This window comes from Triticum urartu, chromosome 4A (assembly GCF_056163025.1).
Source record: "Triticum urartu cultivar PI428250 chromosome 4A, HENAU_Tu73, whole genome shotgun sequence".
In the NCBI taxonomy this organism is placed as follows: domain Eukaryota; kingdom Viridiplantae; phylum Streptophyta; class Magnoliopsida; order Poales; family Poaceae; genus Triticum; species Triticum urartu.
Genome location: NC_141876.1, coordinates 598636295 through 598653157, shown reverse-complemented (window position 1 = coordinate 598653157; position 16863 = coordinate 598636295). Strand labels below are relative to the sequence as shown.

The window sequence follows — 16863 nt, the reverse complement described above, 5'->3', positions numbered from 1 at the left end:
TAAGACTTGGTATCACCTGAAACTTTCCCGAAACTATAGGGCCCTAGATGTCTAAAAATACGTATATCACTCTATCATGCTCTACAGAATATAATACACAATTTTCTGAATTTATAAGTAACTAATCTATTGGAATAGCAGTAACCATGTAATGCAAGCATATTGGAATAGCAATAATCATGGGAGGGACAGAGTGTGGCTTTCCTCCTGTGGAGAATAGCTCCCTTGTCGCAGTCGTTGATGTCATGATCAGAGGCCGTCGTGGGCTCCGATGTCCTACTGGTCCTTCGGAGCTCGTTAGCTGTTCCGTGGAGTTGTGTATCTTGTCGATGTATTTTCTTGTTTCTTGTTGTATGGCCGGTTGTAATGTGTGGTTTGCTTTATATATAAAGCGGGGCGAAAGCCTTTTTCGGTAATGCAAGCATAACGATTCTCTCAAAGAATAATCATCATGCCAAAAAAATGCACAATGGGATTGAGAAGGAATAAAGCTAATATGGTAAAAAAGAAAGAGTAAATACTAAATACTTGAGAAAAAGTGTGAAAGGCCAAGACAGTAGTTGAAAAAGGAAAGAAAAATAGAACGAAAAAACTATAGGGCCCAACCGGGTTCAAACCGGTGACCTATTGATCTGCAGTCAATTGCTCTACCACTGAGCTATGGACCCATTAATATTATTTCATTTTACCCTAGTATATATATATTTACACAAACAATAAGATTGGCTATGGGTTAGTATCCTTGTGTTTGAATATTAATTGGTTCACTATGTATTGTTAATGCAAATTGAATATTAGCTTGCATCCTTAGAGATTTAGATATGGATTAGAATGCTAGTGTTTATTTTTGCATGGTAGTACATGTCTTATTTTTATATCATAAGGACCATAGTACAAGCCACGTACGTACCGACCTGGCAAAACTGAAAATAATAGAACGCTAGCCTTTGAACAAAGAAACATTAGCCATGGAGTAAAATTACAAACAAGACCGAAGAAATCTTTGACCTTGGCACCAACGCCTGGCACCTGTCTCTGGCACCACCACAACAGCCATCAAACAAAAAATTGACGGATCACCTCCACACCCCGAGCTCGACGTGGCTCCATCGTTGATATGCAGCTTTACGGACCTCGAAGGTGGCTCGCCAAAGGCGAAACCATTACCGTTGAATAAATCAGATTGAGGCAACACCTGGACACGCCATTGAACTCCAGATCTGGCACCCCCACATGACTAAGACGTAGAGGAGGAAATCATACCTGTCATCCACGTACCACAAAGCTAGCATACGACCCACCATCTTCCAGATGCCGTCGATGCAGACCACAATCTGCATCCGTCCCTGGACTACCTCCCAAGCTCCGCGCCGACGCTGGACAAAACACCGTCACAATGGCGTAGCCTGAGGACATAGGTTCACCGCGAGGATGCCACCGTCGTATCATCCTTACTTGAACAAACTGGATTCCAAATCCAACCCCAACCATAGGCCCGATCGCCTTCTCGGAGTAAGATCTGAAGAAACTTTATTCACTGACGCCATCACCACCGCTGAAGCCAAGACGATGAACAACTTTGAAACTAAGCTACTTTGGCCTAAAACTATCCACACACGTGGGTCCGGTGACCCCCCTCACCACTGACGACCGAGGTCATTAACGAAGGGGAGCCGCCGGAGGAACTCCCTGACGAGGGCGCGGGCAAGATCACGTCCAACTTGTAGAGGATGAAAGAACGGCATTGGAACACTAGTTAGGAACTTACACATATGCATATCAACCGTATGTGCCATCGCAAATTAGGTGCACGTACTTTACGACTGTGCTCATGGATTGCCAGTTCCTGAGTTATGAAAACTATTTTTAGATTGAAGGGGCTTCATTGGATAAATGGTCTTCCTACATGTCTAAAAATACGTAATATTAGTCTATCATGCTGCACATAATATACATAATTGCCTTAATTTTGAAGTATTTGAGAACTATTCAAATAGCAATAGTGGTAACCATCTAATGTATGTAACCATAACAATTCTCTCAAGGAAGAATCGACATGGCAAACATGCATAACGGATCAAAAGGAATTAAGCATATGGCAAAGAAGGAGTAAAACACTTGAGAAGAAAGTGTGGAGGGGCAAGACAGTATATAGAAAAGGAAAAAATTTGATACCAATATTGTTTCACGCCATATGCCTCTTTACACGAGATGATGTATAGCTTACAAAAATTTGATTAATTAGTTAGTACTCCTTCTATAAAGAAATATAAGAGCATCTGGTATACTGGATTGCTTATTGAGATTTAGCTGCTCAAGCAATATCAGGGCAACAATCTGCTCTTGTAACAACATAGAATAGCTTCTTGTCTTCCTATTTCACAGTTCCATCAATATTTTGGTCTATAAAGAAGTGAAGATATCACATGTGGGGGCATCTTGGGATTTTATGAACTCAAAACAGGGAACTGGTGTATGTTACATCAAGTTCAACTTGCTCATACTACCATACCACTTTTGGGTTGTGTAGACCATTCTTAGATTCTTTTTAAAGGGCCCTGATTTGTGAAATGTTCCTTGCTACATGTCTAACAATGCGTAGATTGCTCTTCCATGCTCCACACAATAATAAGCTCAATTTTGGAGTACTTGAGAACTGGTCGAATAGCAGTAACCATCTAGTGTAAGCACAACGGTTCTCAGAAAGAAGAATCAACACGCACTTAGAACATTACTTGCGAAGAAAGTGGAGAAGGCCAAGACAGTAGTTGAAAAAGGAAATAAAAAATAGAATAGAACAAGGGCCCAACCGGGTTCGAACCGGTGACCTATTGATCTGCAGTCAATTGCTCTACCACAGAGATATGGACCCATTAGTATTATTTCATTTTACCCTAGTATATATATATTTACACAAACAATAAGATTGGCTATGGGTTAGTATCCTTGTGTTTGAATATTAATTGGTTCACTATGTATTGTTAATGCAAATTGAATATTAGCTTGCATCCTTAGAGATTTAGATATGGATTAGAATGCTAGTGTTTATTTTTGCTTGGTAGTACGTGTCTTATTTATATCATAAGGACCATAGTACAAGCCACGTACGTACTGACCTGCCAAAGCTGAAAATAATAGAACGCTAGCCTTTGAACAAAGAAACACTAGCCTTTGAACAAAGAAACACTAGCCATGGAGTAAAATTACAAACAAGACCGAAGAAATCTTTGACCTTGGCACCAACGCCCGACACCTGTCTCTGGCACCACCACAACAGCCATCAAACAAAAAATTGACGGATCACCTCCACACCCCGAGCTCGACGTGGCTCCATCATTGATATGCAGCTTTACAGACCTCCAAGGTGGCTCGCCAAAGGCGAAACCATTACCGTTGAATAAATCAGATTGAGGCAACACCTGGACACGCCATCGAACTCCAGATCTGGCACCCCCACATGACTAAGACGTCGGAGGAGGAAATCATACCTGTCATCCACGTACCACAAAGCTAGCATACGACCCACCATCTTCCAGATGCCGTCGATGCAGACCACAATCTGCATCCGTCCTTGGACTACCTCCCAAGCTCCGCGCCGACGCTGGAGAAAACGCCGTCACAATGGCGAAGCCCGAGGACATAGGTTCACCGCGAGGATGCCACCGTCGTACCATCCTTACTTGAACAAACTGGATTCCAAATCCAACCCCAACCATAGGCCCGATCGCCTTCTCGGAGTAGGATCTGAAGAAACTTTATTCACCGACGCTGAAGCCAAGACGATGAACAACCTTGAAACTAAGCTACTTTGGCCTAAAACTATCCACACACGTGGGTCCGGTGACCCCCCTCACCACTGACGATCGAGGTCTTTAACAAAGGGGAGCCGCCGGAGGAACTCCCTGACAAGGGCGCGGGCAAGATCACGTCTAACTTGTAGGGGATGAAAGAACGGCATTGGAACGGTAGTTAGGAACTTACACATATGCATATCAACCGTAGTGCCATCGCAAATTAGGTGCACGTACTTTACGGCTGTGCTCATGGATTGCCAGTTCCTGGGTTATGAAAACTATTTTTAGATTGAAGGGGCTTCATTGGATAAATGGTCTTCCTACATGTCTAAAAATACGTAATATTAGTCTATCATGCTGCACATAATATACATAATTGCCTTAATTTTGAAGTATTTGAGAACTATTCAAATAGCAATAGTGGTAACCATCTAATGTATGTAACCATAACAATTCTCTCAAGGAAGAATCGACATGGCAAAAATGCATAACGGATCAGAAGGAATTAAGCATATGGCAAAGAAGGAGTAAAACACTTGAGAAGAAAGTGTGGAGGGGCAAGACAGTATATAGAAAAGGAAAAAAATATAGAGGGCCCAACCGGGTTCGAACCGGTGACCTATTGATCTGCAGTCAATTGCTCTACCACTGAGCTATGGACCCTTTGTTGACGTTTTACTTGATATTACCTTTATCTAAACTATCTATGAGCTATGATTATCAATAGTGGGAACTAATGGTCTCCTTTCATATTTGACTTTCTCTGTTGCATATTTTCACTGATATGTCTTAACGAATTCTGTTGCATTGTATTTGGAGAAATGGTTTCAAACTCTTATGTTCATCTTGTCTCAAAATTGTTTGAAGCACGCACAGAACCCGAAGCGCCCCTTGTTTCAAAGAGAGGAGGACGGGTTATTCACATTTAATTTGATGGTCAGAGGCAAATTGAAAGCTAAGCAGTGGTAATTAGTCTTTTTGCTGACATGATTTTTATTCTTCCTTAGTGATTTCTCCTACATTTTTTATGTTTTTCACCAGGCAAGCAGAAATCTTTGAAACCCGCTCCAGATATTTCCCCTCCTACAGTTGATGTCCTAGAATTGTCATGTCTGTTCTTCACCCTCTGCCCTTTGGCAGAAGATGTTGCTTGAGAAAGTGTGTCCAGAAGATAAGCCGAGGGGTTTCAATTATGAAAATCTGCCTATTTCTTTGCATCCATATGATCGAACATCCCATGATTATGATGTACATGGAAATGTTTCTAGGAAAAACTTGAATGACTAAGCCGACTTCATCAAAGAGGGAGACACCTCTGCGCTTAGCAGGTACTCCCTCCGTTCTAAATTACTCGTCGCAGAAATGGATGTATCTAGAACTAAAATACATCTAGATACATCCATATCTGCGACAAGTAATTCGGAACAGAGGGAGTATGATGGAATTCCAGCAATTTTGAGCAACTGAAGAATCCAAAGAAAGATGAAGAGCAGTCTCCTCCACTTGTTCATCACAGAGAACACAATCATACATAGGTCGGCACACGGAAAGTCTTTCTTTTGAGCGGGTTCCTGGTGCATACAGCAAGAACCAAAAGAAGAAGATTTTATGTCTCAATCTCCTAGCACATTTCCACAACCACCTGACAAGAAAATGCGCCTGATGTGCCCCTTTGGAATTCTCAGAATTACTCCTCCAAATGTTTTTCATTCTCAAAAGTCATTTGCACATAAATTTTCTATCTATACAAACAGAAGAGTGTCCGCCTTTTCCTCTAGGCTGCTGAAATCCATGGATTTGCCGTGCCAATAACCATACAACTGTAATGAACTCGCCAACACTGCTGAGGTGCCTGTCATGAGAATCTCTGCTGCAGCGGTTGGCAGCATAACACAACATTTCATGCCATACCTCGAAAATCACCTGCAACAAATCGGTGGGTGTGCCCGATTCCATGCGTAGAAGCTCATGCGCAAGTGGAGTTCCGCACATATGATAAGAATGAGTCAGCTGGTTCGTAATGTGATCGGGGGGCATGTCCTGAAACATGCGAGGCCAAAGTGGTACTTGATATATTGTTCTAAATCCGAATAAGATGTTTAAGTTCAAGCAGATACAAGTAGTAGTATATACCTGTCCGAAAGTGTTCGACATAGCACCAGTGAACTTGTCTTTCTCTTCTATCCTGTTACTACTGGAGCCACTGGGGCCATCATTGTGGAACAATTTCTTGACCACGCCCCATGTAATGGGCCATATCTTCACTCCCACATGATACCAAATATGACCCCAGGATATACGTAGTAATGACTAATGACGTACTCTAATACACAAACTAGAAACTGGATACTAGACAAAAATACAAACCATTACCTTCCTCCTGTAAAAAGTTCATTACATACGCCATCAAGTATTGAAAGAAGTTCAACTTCTTTTCTGTAGGTAATGACCTGATCTGAGCATCAGGTGATATATCAGTTCCCTACAAAACATGATTGTTACATGAGTCCACTTTTACAAGAACATAGTAGCTGATAACGCACCACTGGGACACAGTTTTATTCAACAACCAACCAAAGGAATAATTTTGTCCAATGGCTTCAGTAGAGGATCGGCTCCAGTAGAGGATCTTCCTCCAATTGCCTGATTGTAAAGCTATCCTTGATTTCTCCCTGTTTGTGTATGGAATGCAAGCATGTCAGATCATTTAACATGATTTTCTGGTTCAAGATAGAGAAACCCAGTGCTTCCTGATTTCCCTTATCAGCACCAATGGAGTGCATGCCTGAATTAGATTAATTTGATTTTATTCAACTAACCCTTAAAAGCTCTGTGTATTGTATAAATGCCACAGCATTAGTTCACTCTTCCATAAATGCAAATATATAATTGCTGCAAACAAACTAGGTGTGCACTTGAATGCATATGATTTTACTAATAATTTCCAGGAGAAAACACATACTCCTGGATACCTTAACTACTTTTGGTTTGTAGAATCTAGAAAATGTTCTGTAACATAAATTCAATATTTGATCACCTAGATACCTTGACACTTACATATCAATATGATCTTGATCTTGATGCTATCACCTTCATTTACAAAATCTTGGACAAGATACCAAGAGATCCCAGAGATATGTACAAGATCAGTAAGATAAATAACTTGCTGTTTCAGCATCATTGCTGTCAAACTCTGGAATATTTACAACAAAAATGACCAAAGGTATGGCCAGTGGCATCAGAAAATTGCAGGTGAACCAATACACCATAGTGGAACACTGAACGGACAATTCCATCATATGTATCACCAATCTTCTTGAGAACTTGTTAAGAAAATTCTCTCCTCTGAGAATACAAGCTTCTTCCCTCATTCACTTCAACTATCTAGAGAAATTAGCTCATTTGGTTGACGTTCCGAGGCAATCTTTTAAGTCACAGTCCAAACTGTGAGTGTAACCCGTAGCTAAGTGTCTGTTCTGTTCATGTGATTAGTTAGTGTAGTGCCACACCTGGAGTACTTGAGAAGGCCATGCTACAGCCATACCTGAGTCTAAGAATATCAAAATACAGGATGGTTCCTTGGAAGTTATAAACCCAGTTTACTAGTGAGTCTACTGCCAAATGGGGTAAGTAAATAAAACTAAAGCATAGCAATCGTCGATGTCACACTGAAAGGTGTTTTAATCAACTTTCTGCAGCACATTTTAATTGTTACAGACTGAAAACAATATGCTATTGATAATTTCATATTGCTACATGCCTACATAGCATACAGCACCTATCATTCACATATTTGTAAGCTTATACCAGTAGCTACAAAGAACAGTGTAATGCAAGTGACAATTGGAAAAGAAGAAAGACTCAGTTACCTTGTCAGAAATGGAGGAACCTAGTAGGATATGCACTACTTTTTTCACATCTAAATCTGCATATGTACATCCAACAATTCAACATCTTCATCATAGGCTGTATCTCGCATGGCATTAGACAATTCCCAGAGCATTCGGTAGATGGACGGCGAGTCCGGGTGAGACGCGTCCTGGGCTACGAAGGCGTGCACCTCGTTCCTGACCTCCACCCAGCTGATCCCGGCCTCCTTCTTCACCCCAGCCTCGTCCATCCTGCGCCGCACCATGTCGGCGTCGCGCCACTCCCCGTGCATCGCATGTATGCCAGACATCAGCACGTAGCTTGCCGAGTCCTGGCCTGAGAGCCCCACGAGCTTTTCGGCGGCGAGCCTCCCCGTCTCCAGGTTGCCGTGCAGCCTGCATGACGCCAACATCGTCTTCCACACTAGGACGTCGGGCTCAAAAGGCATCTCCTCGATCAGGCAGAGGGCGTCGTCGAACCTGCCACTACGGCCCAGCATGTCGACCGCGCAGGCATAGTGTGAGGGTGTCAGGAAGGCGCCATACCGGCCGGCCATTGCTGATCTGAAGAATGCCACACCTTCATCCACCATCCCGGCGTGGTTGCAAGCTGCTAGGATTCCCAGGAGCGTCGACTCATTGGGCTCACCGCCAATGGAACACATCTCGCTGAACGCCTTCAATGCCATGTCCACCTCACCGTGCTGCGCGTACCCGTGGATCAGCGAGTTCCAGGACGTCACATCACGGTGATCCATGACGTTGAACACGAGCCTCGCGGGCACGATCTGGCCGCACTTGGAGTACATGTTGATCAACGCGTTCCCCGTGCAGATCTTCATGTCGCACCCTAGCTTCAGGGCTAGGCAATGGAACTGACTCCCTTGGTCCAGCAATGCCAGGTCTGCGCAGGAGCTTAGCACGCTGGAGAAGGCATAGTCGTTTGGCATGAGACCTTGTGAGTGCATCTGGGAGAGCAGTGCTATGGCCTTCTCACCATGGCCGTTCTGGAAGTATGCAGAGATTGCTGCTGTCCAGCTGACAATGTCTGGATCCTCGATGCTGCGGAGCACGGCCTCGAGCTCTTCGACGAGGCCGCTCCTGCCATACATGGAAAGCAGGGCATTCGACACCCGGAGATCACTCGCCAGGTCACGTTTGATGGCCAAAGAGTGAAGCTGACTCCCCAGAGCGATGGACTCACAGGCACCAAGAGCGATCGAGAATGCAAACTCGTTTGGATCAACAATGCCCTCCGAGATCATTTCGTCGAACAGCTGCAGTGCATCCTCCGGCCTACCATCTCTGATGTGCAGCTGCATCATGGTGCACCAGGTGACCACGTTCTTGCACTGGAGGCTGTCGAACACCGTCTTTGCCATGTCGAGCTCACCATTTCTTGAGTAGAAATCGATCAGCGCGCTCCACGCGTAGACGCTCTGTGACGAGCCCATCGCCTTGATCATGTAGCCATGTATCTGCACGCCGAGAACCAGCGGGCAGCACGCCGCCGCCAGGATGCTCGTCACCGTGTGCTCGTTCGGCTCCACTCCCCGCTCCATCATCTGGCTGAGTGCCTCCGCTGCTCGCTTGAACTCGCCGCTCCGGCAGAAGGCCGAGACGAGCGAGGTGTACGCCACGACGTCCGGCGACTCCATCCGGGCCAGCACGGCCTCGGCCGCTCGCGTGGAGCCGCACCGCGCGTAGAGCTCGACCAGGCAGCTCCCAACCCACGCGTCCCCGGCGAGCCCCGCACGCACGGCGAGCGAGTGCAGCTGCTCCCCGGCGCGGAGCGCGCCCGCGGCCGCGCACGCCGCCAGCGCCGCGTTGCACGCGAAGTCGTTCGGCGCGACGCCGGACTCCGCCATGTCCGCGAACATCTCGACCGCGGCCTCGGGGCGCCCGTTGCGTGCCAGCCCGGACACGGCCGAGGTCCAGGCCACGACGTTCTTGCGCGGCATCCGGTCGAACAGGTCCAGGGCGTCCGCCAGCCTGCCGGCCTTCATGAGCCCGTCCAGCCTCTTGCAGTCGCGCACCACCTCCGCCGTCTCGCGCCGGAGGCCGCGGCGCGGCGGCGGGCTTGCTGTCGCCGGGGGCAGCGTGGCGTGCGGCGCGGCCATTGCTCGGCCGTGTCCACTCCCATGGCAGCAGAGAGCTTGAGCCGCAGAGGAACCAACAAGCTGGAAATGGATAAGCTTCAGCCCAGTGTGGCAATTGGGCCGCAATGCTCTCGTGGGCCGGTACGAGCCCGTGTTCGGCCCAACAAAAGAATACACATTGAGGCCCAACGGCGACGCAAGCGAAGCTAGAGAGAGAAGGGAAAGCTGTAGAGAGAGAAGGAGAGAGAGAGAGAGAGAGAGAGAGAGCAGCAATGGAGATGGAGGCGCGCGGCGACCTGCGGTCGATCCTGCCGCTGCTGCCGGTGGTGCTGCGCGGCGGGGCGCTCTTCTGGCCGGCGGCGGCGCAGGAGCAGCTGAGGGCGCTGTCCCTCGGCCCCGACGTGAGCCGGGTCACATCCGGCGACGTCCTCGCCGACGCGCTCAGCGACCTCCGCCAGGCCCTGGCCCTCCGGGCCCTCCCCGCGCGGGCCGCCGAGGGCTACGCGCTCTTCTTCGACGACCTCCTCTCGCGGGCCCACGCGCGGGACTGGTTCTCCGACGTGCTCCCGCGCCTCGCGCGCCTCCTCCTCCGCCTCCCCGCGCTGCTCGAGGACCACTACGCCGGCGCCCGGGCCGCGACCGGGCTCCGTCTCCTGGCGTCTCAGGACGCGGGCCTCGTGCTCCTCGGCCAGGAGCTCGCCGCCGCGCTGCTCGCCTGCGCGCTCTTCTGCCTGTTCCCCACCGCCGGCCGCGGCGAGGCCCGCCTCCCGGCCATCAATTTCGACGCCTTGTTCTCGTATGCCATCAATTTCGGTTCATTTGGGCATCGTAGGGTTTAATTAAACCTTGTAGTGTCAAATTGACTAGCTGTTCTTACTGATCTCCTATGCTTCTATGGTTTGGCAGGGCATTGACTAACAATGCGAGGCAGAGCCAGGAGCACAAAGTGAGGTGCATTGCTCACTATTTCGAGAGGGTGACTGCGTCTACACCTGCCGGTTTTGTGTCGTTTGAGCGCAAGGTTCTTCCGCGCGGCTCCCTCTCCGGTGATGTTACCTACCCTGACAGTGATGCCTGGATTAAATCTAGCGTGCCCCTCTGCCCATTCCGGGTAAGTGGCTTCATATGCTCAATTTTAGCCCTTATGCAGGGCTCCTCTGAAATTATGTAGTGTGCAAGTTATTTGGGTTCACCTGCGTTGGTTAAATCAAAGCTGAACTTCTAGCCAGCATTGTTTCAGAGCATATGCCTCTGTACATGATGTGACATAGCTTGCAGGAAGTCGATTAATTTGTATCTATTAACAACCATCCTAGAAGGTGATACCATCAGGTAGCAGAGATTTAGCTGCTCAAGCAATATCAAGACAACAATCTGGTCTTCTAACAACATAGAATAGCTACTTGTCTACATATTTCACATTTACAGTCATATTTCAGTCTATTACCATTGCCCTAGGCATCCTCGGAAACGACATTTTCCAATCTCAGACATGTGTGGTCATTTTGGGATTTGGGAACTCAAAACAGGCAACCGGTGTATGTTACATGAAGTTCAACTTGCTCATTGTACATGCCTGTGGTTATTTTTTTCCAAGTGTCAAGAAAATATTGCAGCTAAACCATAAGGGTGAAGGTGTATTCAATTAAATGTGAGTAGTTTCCTGTAATGAGATCTTAGGAGTACTGAGCAAATTCGCCATGGCTATTAAATTGAGTTTTGTAATCTTCTGTCATTCTATGAAGGTCTGTTTAGAATAGTCGTTTGTTTTTAAATTAGCATGACCTGGCAGGCATGCTTTGGACACACTGGAAAAGTAAATGTGTTTGTCTTTTTTTATGTTATTATCCGTTTGTTCTCCATCATGTGTCTTCATCCTGGGAGAATTGTATGCTGCAATATTGAGTTATTAATTTATGAGCATTTAGATGATGCTATGCGGCGTGATAAATTATCTGTATCCTGTTATTGCACGATAATGGAAATAAGGCTAGTAGGAATGGATAACTCTGTGACACTGGAGTACAACAGCTAGGGTTATCTTTTATCATAATGTTATCAAAATGCCTCATGTTCTTTACAATTATTATGAAGTGCTAATTGTTTGTTTTCTTTTCATTAGTAGGTAATTTCCTCGGGTTTGATAGAAGATGAGGAAGAAGAAGCCCTCGAAGTTGATTTTGCTAATAAATATCTGGGAGGAGGTGCACTTTCCAGGGGTTGTGTGCAGGTCTCCTTTTTCAGTTTCATAAGAAATGTGCCCATTTGGGATTGCAATAATTATGAGGCGTTATTTGTTTAGCACTAGTTTTAGAATATATTCCTACATTCGTTCTGTATGAATTGTATGTCACTTATCCATCATCTTCTATGCTACGGAGTACATAGAAAATTATTGTTGTGTCACTATCTTAAGACCAGTTTTATAAGACTTCATGGGTGTCTGATGCAAATTGAAGTACCTTCATGCTATGTCATCAATCTGCTGGATAGTACACCTTGATGTTGTGCAAGTTGATTAGTTAAGATAAATTACAATGATGCAAGTTTTTTATGGTTTTCTCATAGATGCTATATCTATTCTATGGTACAGGAAGAGATCCGTTTCATGATAAATCCAGAACTGATTGTAGGCATGCTCTTCATGGCTTCAATGGAAGATAATGAGGCTATAGAAATTGTCGGTGCTGAAAGGTTCTCACAGTATATGGGGTTAGTTTAAATCTTTCCACCCTTCGCTTGATTTAGTTCATAAATGAAAAGAAAAAGTCTGACAATACTAATTAGCTATGGCATTTCCAGCATGATTTTTACATTGTAAATGGACACTTCATTTGCTTCTTTCAGGTACGGCTCCTCATTCCGCTTTGTCGGTGATTATTTAGATACGAAGCCCCTTGATGCAATGGGTCGACGAAAAACTAGGATTGTAGCAATTGATGCCTTGGACTGCCCAACTAAGTTACAGTATGAAACTAGTGGTCTTTTAAGGTATGTCTTGTTCATGTTTCACTTCAGAGCAATGTATCACAGTATTTCATGATTTATTGGTAGCTTGTTGTGGTCGCTATCCTTCGTAAACGAAATATAGTTGTATACTTGTTTGTTTTCCTAATTCATTTTCATCGGTACTACATCTCTGCAGGGAAGTGAACAAAGCATTTGTTGGTTTTTTGGATCAATCAAAGCATCAGTTCGATGTGAAGCCTTTCCAGGTGTTTACCTAACAAGCCATGAAGTTTCTGTTAATTGAATCCTTCTATGAATTACCTAATTTCAAACACAAGTGGCAAACATTATCATCTCCATCTCTGCTAAGGTTCAGAAAATGACTTGATAGCATGTATTTGCCCCTATCATTTATTTTATGTCCGTCGACCAATAAAGTAATAAACTGTCGGAATGAAGTTCTGCTGCATGTGTATATAATTTCAAATGAGGTCTAACATGATAAGTAGTGGCCTAAAATACCTAAAACACATGCACGCCATTAGAAGGTGGTGTCTATATGTTCTGAACTTTTGATCATTTTTTTAACTTTTAACACATGGTTCCAGGATTCTAATTCCAAGGATAATCATCCAAGTGTCAACTCAGTTGACTGTGTAGGAGTTTCAACCGGAAACTGGGGTTGTGGGGCTTTTGGTGGAAACCCTGAAATTAAGAGCATGATTCAGTGGCTTGGCGCATCACAGGTACAGGAAAAATGTTATTACACAATGGAATTTTCAGGAATAGGAGTTCATCTGTTTGTTCCCAATTAAATATCTATACCTCATTTTTTTTAAAGAAGGTTAAATGTCTATACCGGTAAATTCAACTATGAACATTGTTGGAGTGATCAAAATATATTTGGCGGTTCTTATTTTGCAGGCACACCGACCTTTTGTTAATTACTATACTTTTGAGGATGCGTCACTTAGAAGATTAGAAGAGGTACCACAATACTATGAAAACCTTTTCACATTTTTTGCGTATGCAGTTATGCACAGAAGTAGAACGACTAAAATATAGCCGATTTTCGAAGTTGTAGTAGTTTTGCCTGTCTAGCGGTGTTCATGGTTCCACGGCCACTCACTGAATTGTCTTGGGATTGGCAAATATAGCAATCCTACATTAAATTCTGTTAAATTTTGGTTTTCAGTGTGACTCAACCAATGATTGAAGGTGATGTGATTTCTAAGATGAGCCTAATAAACCGGAAAGGAGAGAATAACTTATTTGCACACTAAAGCCTAAAACTAGATATGATGGATGGTTCTAGATGGAGGCAGGGACCCTCCTTTTTCTTTTCTCCACCGAATCGAGTCGGTCCTAATCCCATGCTGTCAAGCTTTCCTTTTTTGTTCTCTTCAGCTTATAATTTTTGCATCATTCTGCTGTGACAGGTGATCCAGTGGGTATTACGCCACGGATGGACTGTCGGCGAGTTGTGGCACATGATTGTCGAGTATTCATCCCAGAGGCTCAAAAGAGAAACTTTCGACGGCTTTTTGACTTGGTTACTTCCAGAAGACAGCGCCAATAATGATGTGGATTACATGTGCGAGTAGCCCAGTTTCGTGAGGTTAGCATCTGTGTGATGTGTGAACAGTAACTTGCAAAAACATTACTCGGATATTTGTTTCCCTGACCAGAAACTAGCAATGTGTGAGACCAATTCAGAATTTCCATGAATCAGCCACACGATTCACGATCGATGAAGGATATCTGCTCAATAGAAATAAACACACACACACATATTGTTTAAAATGTGCCACTAACATGATAACCATACATTGGTTTTATAAATAATTATTATAATAGAAAGGGTTGTGTGCATCGATATACTATTTTGCATGTCATGCCATGCCTCTCCACTGTAACCTCTCAAGGGAAAAACCTTAAAATTAATCTTTTAAACATTTCAATCTTTTAAGGAAACTAGAGATTATCAGAGGGCAGATCTGATATCATATCGGCGTTTCTGCCCCGGCTGGCTGTCTTCTTCCACCTTGCGATCTTCTCCAGCCCCTGAGAATAGTTAAATTGCCACCTGAAGTTAGTTACATGACAAAACTACTGGACATGTTTTGAACTAACTGACTGAAACTAACACGCACTGTTTTCTACAGCCTGTAATTGTTACTAGTACGTATGCTATAATAAGGCTAACAATAGAAACTGCTGTCCAGTATACCTTGCGCGGCTCGACCGCCACGTCATTGTCCTCGATGGATTCGATGAAGAAACCCAGGGGTTTGAGCACCTCCTCGTAGCTGCATATGCATAGATGATTGACAAGAGACAGTGAGATGAAGAATTGGCATTTCTGTCTCTCTCAACATTGTGATGGATTGTATTACTAGTAGGAAAAATATACTAGCAGGGATGTGATGCTTACTCGAGCACTGTCGTGTTGTACGGTGGCCCCGAGTCTTGGTCTTGAGGCTGAAATGCATCCATGCATGATCATTACAGTGCCGATAATTAGTAGCACTTGTATATATATTGCCCTTAGTGGCAGGAGGATTAGTGGGGGTGATTACCAGGTACATGAGGGTGATGAGCTCTCCGTCCGGCCGCAGCAGCTCCTCCATCCTCGCCGCCCACGCCGGCCTCAGCGACGGGTCAAGGGCGCAGAAGAATCTGAAACATTAGTAATCGAGTTATTAAGTGTTTTTAAATGGGAATTTAATTAATTAAGTGTTGATCAGTAGGAGAGCTTGTAAGGTTCCGTCGGTAAGGTACGTGTAGTCGAAGATGAGGTGGAAGGGCTCCGGCGGCGCCCAGGTGAAGAAGTCGGCGGTAATGAAGGCCACGTCGGGCGACGACGATGACCGCTGACTGGCCTTCTGGATGACGGCGTCGCAGACGTCGAGGCCCACCACGGAGCGGCCGCCGCCGGACAGGGCCACCGCGTCGTATCCCTGCAGGGCGCGTGCGTGCATGAGGTTGCCAGTTATTATCTCTCTTACAATTGAACGAGTAGAGCGTGTGCTACGTAACGTACCCCGCCGCAGCCGGGGACGAGGACGGTGGCGCCGCCGGCGGGGAGGGTGCCGGACTGCACCAGCTTGACGACGACCGGCGTGGGCTGGCCCAGGTCCCACGGCGTCACGCCCTGCTCCCAGCACCGCCTCCACCCCTCTGCAAACACGCGCCGCTATTTCATCAGTCTAGTAACGGATATACCGACAGTGGATTGCATTGCATGCCGAGTGAGCGTGCCAGTAGCAGCACCTGAGGACTGGGGCCCGTCGACGAGCTGCCGGAGCCGGACGATGGCCGGGTTGGAGCCGTCGAGGACCTGCCCGACTCCGGCGGCCCCGACACCGAATCCCCCGGCGTTCGCGTCTGCCACGGCCGTCGACGCCATTGTCTTGTACCTAACCTATGTACCTTAACTGAAACTCGCTACAGTAATAATAACAGGTGTACAGACCTTGAAAAGAACTCCAGACATACACCGTATACTGTCGCTTTACCCTCAAGTACGTCACTGCATACGTGTTTGGTTTCCTTTTTTATTTACAAATACAAATCTCTGCGAAAATCAGACAATTTGCCACGAATTCACTCTAGAATGATTTGCTTATAAGGAGATAAAGAAAGGGTAAAAGAGAGCGACTGGCCCGTGGCTGCAGGCCTCTTGTTCCTCTTCAGAACGAAAACCTCAGACGTACCAGTATGCGTTTATCATCACAAATAGAAACAACTGCAGCCAAAATCATGATCCATAAATTTTGTGCATCCATGAAACAGTGACAACCAGAGAGTGAGACACCTACGCCAGGTTTTCGTCCGTGCCGGGGAAGGGCAGACCTGATGACTAGCCACATTCTAAATTCACCAACAACAAAAACAAAACCTCCAATGCTCATCATCAGCACAGATATTTACATTTATTTACACGAGAAATAAGCCGAACTGCGCATTCACATAGTGAGAAGTCGATTTTTTTTTTTAGAAAAAAGCTAAGAAGTCAAATTTCATGATCCGGGAAAAATATTGATCAGCGGTTAAAAGAAGAAAGCTTCAAGGTGCCATGTCACATGACACAGTACGAGATGTAAATGCTAGTAGTTCATAGTCACGCAAAAAAAAATGTTAGTAGTTCAT

The 16863-nt window shown here is 45.5% G+C and overlaps 3 protein-coding genes and 2 non-coding genes across 7 annotated transcripts; 1 reads left to right on the top strand and 4 right to left on the bottom strand.

The window, feature by feature from the left end:
• Positions 1-596: 596 nt before the first annotated feature.
• Positions 597-668, bottom strand: TRNAC-GCA (transfer RNA cysteine (anticodon GCA)). Its single transcript has one exon. It is a non-coding gene; the product is annotated as a tRNA-Cys (tRNA).
• Positions 669-4385: 3717 nt separating this feature from the next.
• TRNAC-GCA (transfer RNA cysteine (anticodon GCA)) lies at positions 4386-4457 on the bottom strand. Its single transcript has one exon. It is a non-coding gene; the product is annotated as a tRNA-Cys (tRNA).
• A 1693-nt stretch (positions 4458-6150) lies between these two features.
• LOC125553115 (pentatricopeptide repeat-containing protein At2g27610-like) lies at positions 6151-9843 on the bottom strand. Of its 3 annotated transcripts, none has more exons than XM_087519161.1 (2): positions 6369-9843; positions 6151-6276 (listed from the first exon to the last, which is right to left on the bottom strand). In XM_087519161.1, exon 1 carries the CDS (start codon positions 9781-9783, stop codon positions 7714-7716), a length of 2070 nt encoding a protein of 689 aa, XP_087375287.1. In that variant the 5' UTR covers positions 9784-9843; the 3' UTR covers positions 6151-6276; positions 6369-7713. The 3 variants fall into 3 exon arrangements, with proteins under 3 accessions (XP_087375287.1, XP_048572849.2, XP_048572851.2); XM_048716892.2 differs by having other exon boundaries at positions 6151-6466; positions 6852-9843; XM_048716894.2 differs by having other exon boundaries at positions 6151-6466; positions 7664-9843.
• A 117-nt stretch (positions 9844-9960) lies between these two features.
• On the top strand, positions 9961-14460 carry LOC125553116 (poly(ADP-ribose) glycohydrolase 1). The gene is made up of 9 exons (XM_048716896.2): positions 9961-10558; positions 10669-10873; positions 11888-11992; positions 12356-12474; positions 12610-12753; positions 12908-12977; positions 13320-13457; positions 13636-13698; positions 14151-14460. The coding sequence occupies exons 1-9, from the start codon at positions 10035-10037 to the stop codon at positions 14313-14315; spliced, it is 1533 nt and encodes a 510-aa protein (XP_048572853.1). The 5' UTR covers positions 9961-10034; the 3' UTR covers positions 14316-14460.
• Positions 14461-14522: 62 nt separating this feature from the next.
• LOC125553117 (putative thiol methyltransferase 2) lies at positions 14523-16258 on the bottom strand. The gene is made up of 7 exons (XM_048716898.1): positions 15985-16258; positions 15755-15891; positions 15493-15671; positions 15291-15390; positions 15146-15192; positions 14942-15020; positions 14523-14775 (listed from the first exon to the last, which is right to left on the bottom strand). Exons 1-7 carry the CDS (start codon positions 16118-16120, stop codon positions 14686-14688), a joined length of 768 nt encoding a protein of 255 aa, XP_048572855.1. The 5' UTR covers positions 16121-16258; the 3' UTR covers positions 14523-14685.
• Between the last annotated feature and the right edge of the window lie 605 nt (positions 16259-16863).

What these genes read in the sequence shown, in the direction of transcription:
- LOC125553115 (XM_087519161.1), bottom strand. Translation starts at nt 9,783, where the DNA reads ATGGCCGCGCCGCACGCCACGCTGCCCCCGGCGACAGCAAGCCCGCCG.
- LOC125553116 (XM_048716896.2), top strand. Translation starts at nt 10,035, where the DNA reads ATGGAGATGGAGGCGCGCGGCGACCTGCGGTCGATCCTGCCGCTGCTG. An exon ending in TTTCCAGGGGTTGTGTGCAG is followed by an intron (nt 11,993 to 12,355) that starts GTCTCCTTTTTC and finishes TCTATGGTACAG; the next exon opens with GAAGAGATCCGTTTCATGAT. An exon ending in GAAACTAGTGGTCTTTTAAG is followed by an intron (nt 12,754 to 12,907) that starts GTATGTCTTGTT and finishes ACATCTCTGCAG; the next exon opens with GGAAGTGAACAAAGCATTTG.
- LOC125553117 (XM_048716898.1), bottom strand. Translation starts at nt 16,120, where the DNA reads ATGGCGTCGACGGCCGTGGCAGACGCGAACGCCGGGGGATTCGGTGTC. An exon ending in TCGTCCCCGGCTGCGGCGGG is followed by an intron (nt 15,672 to 15,754) that starts GTACGTTACGTA and finishes CGCGCCCTGCAG; the next exon opens with GGATACGACGCGGTGGCCCT. An exon ending in CACCTCATCTTCGACTACAC is followed by an intron (nt 15,391 to 15,492) that starts GTACCTTACCGA and finishes CTAATGTTTCAG; the next exon opens with ATTCTTCTGCGCCCTTGACC.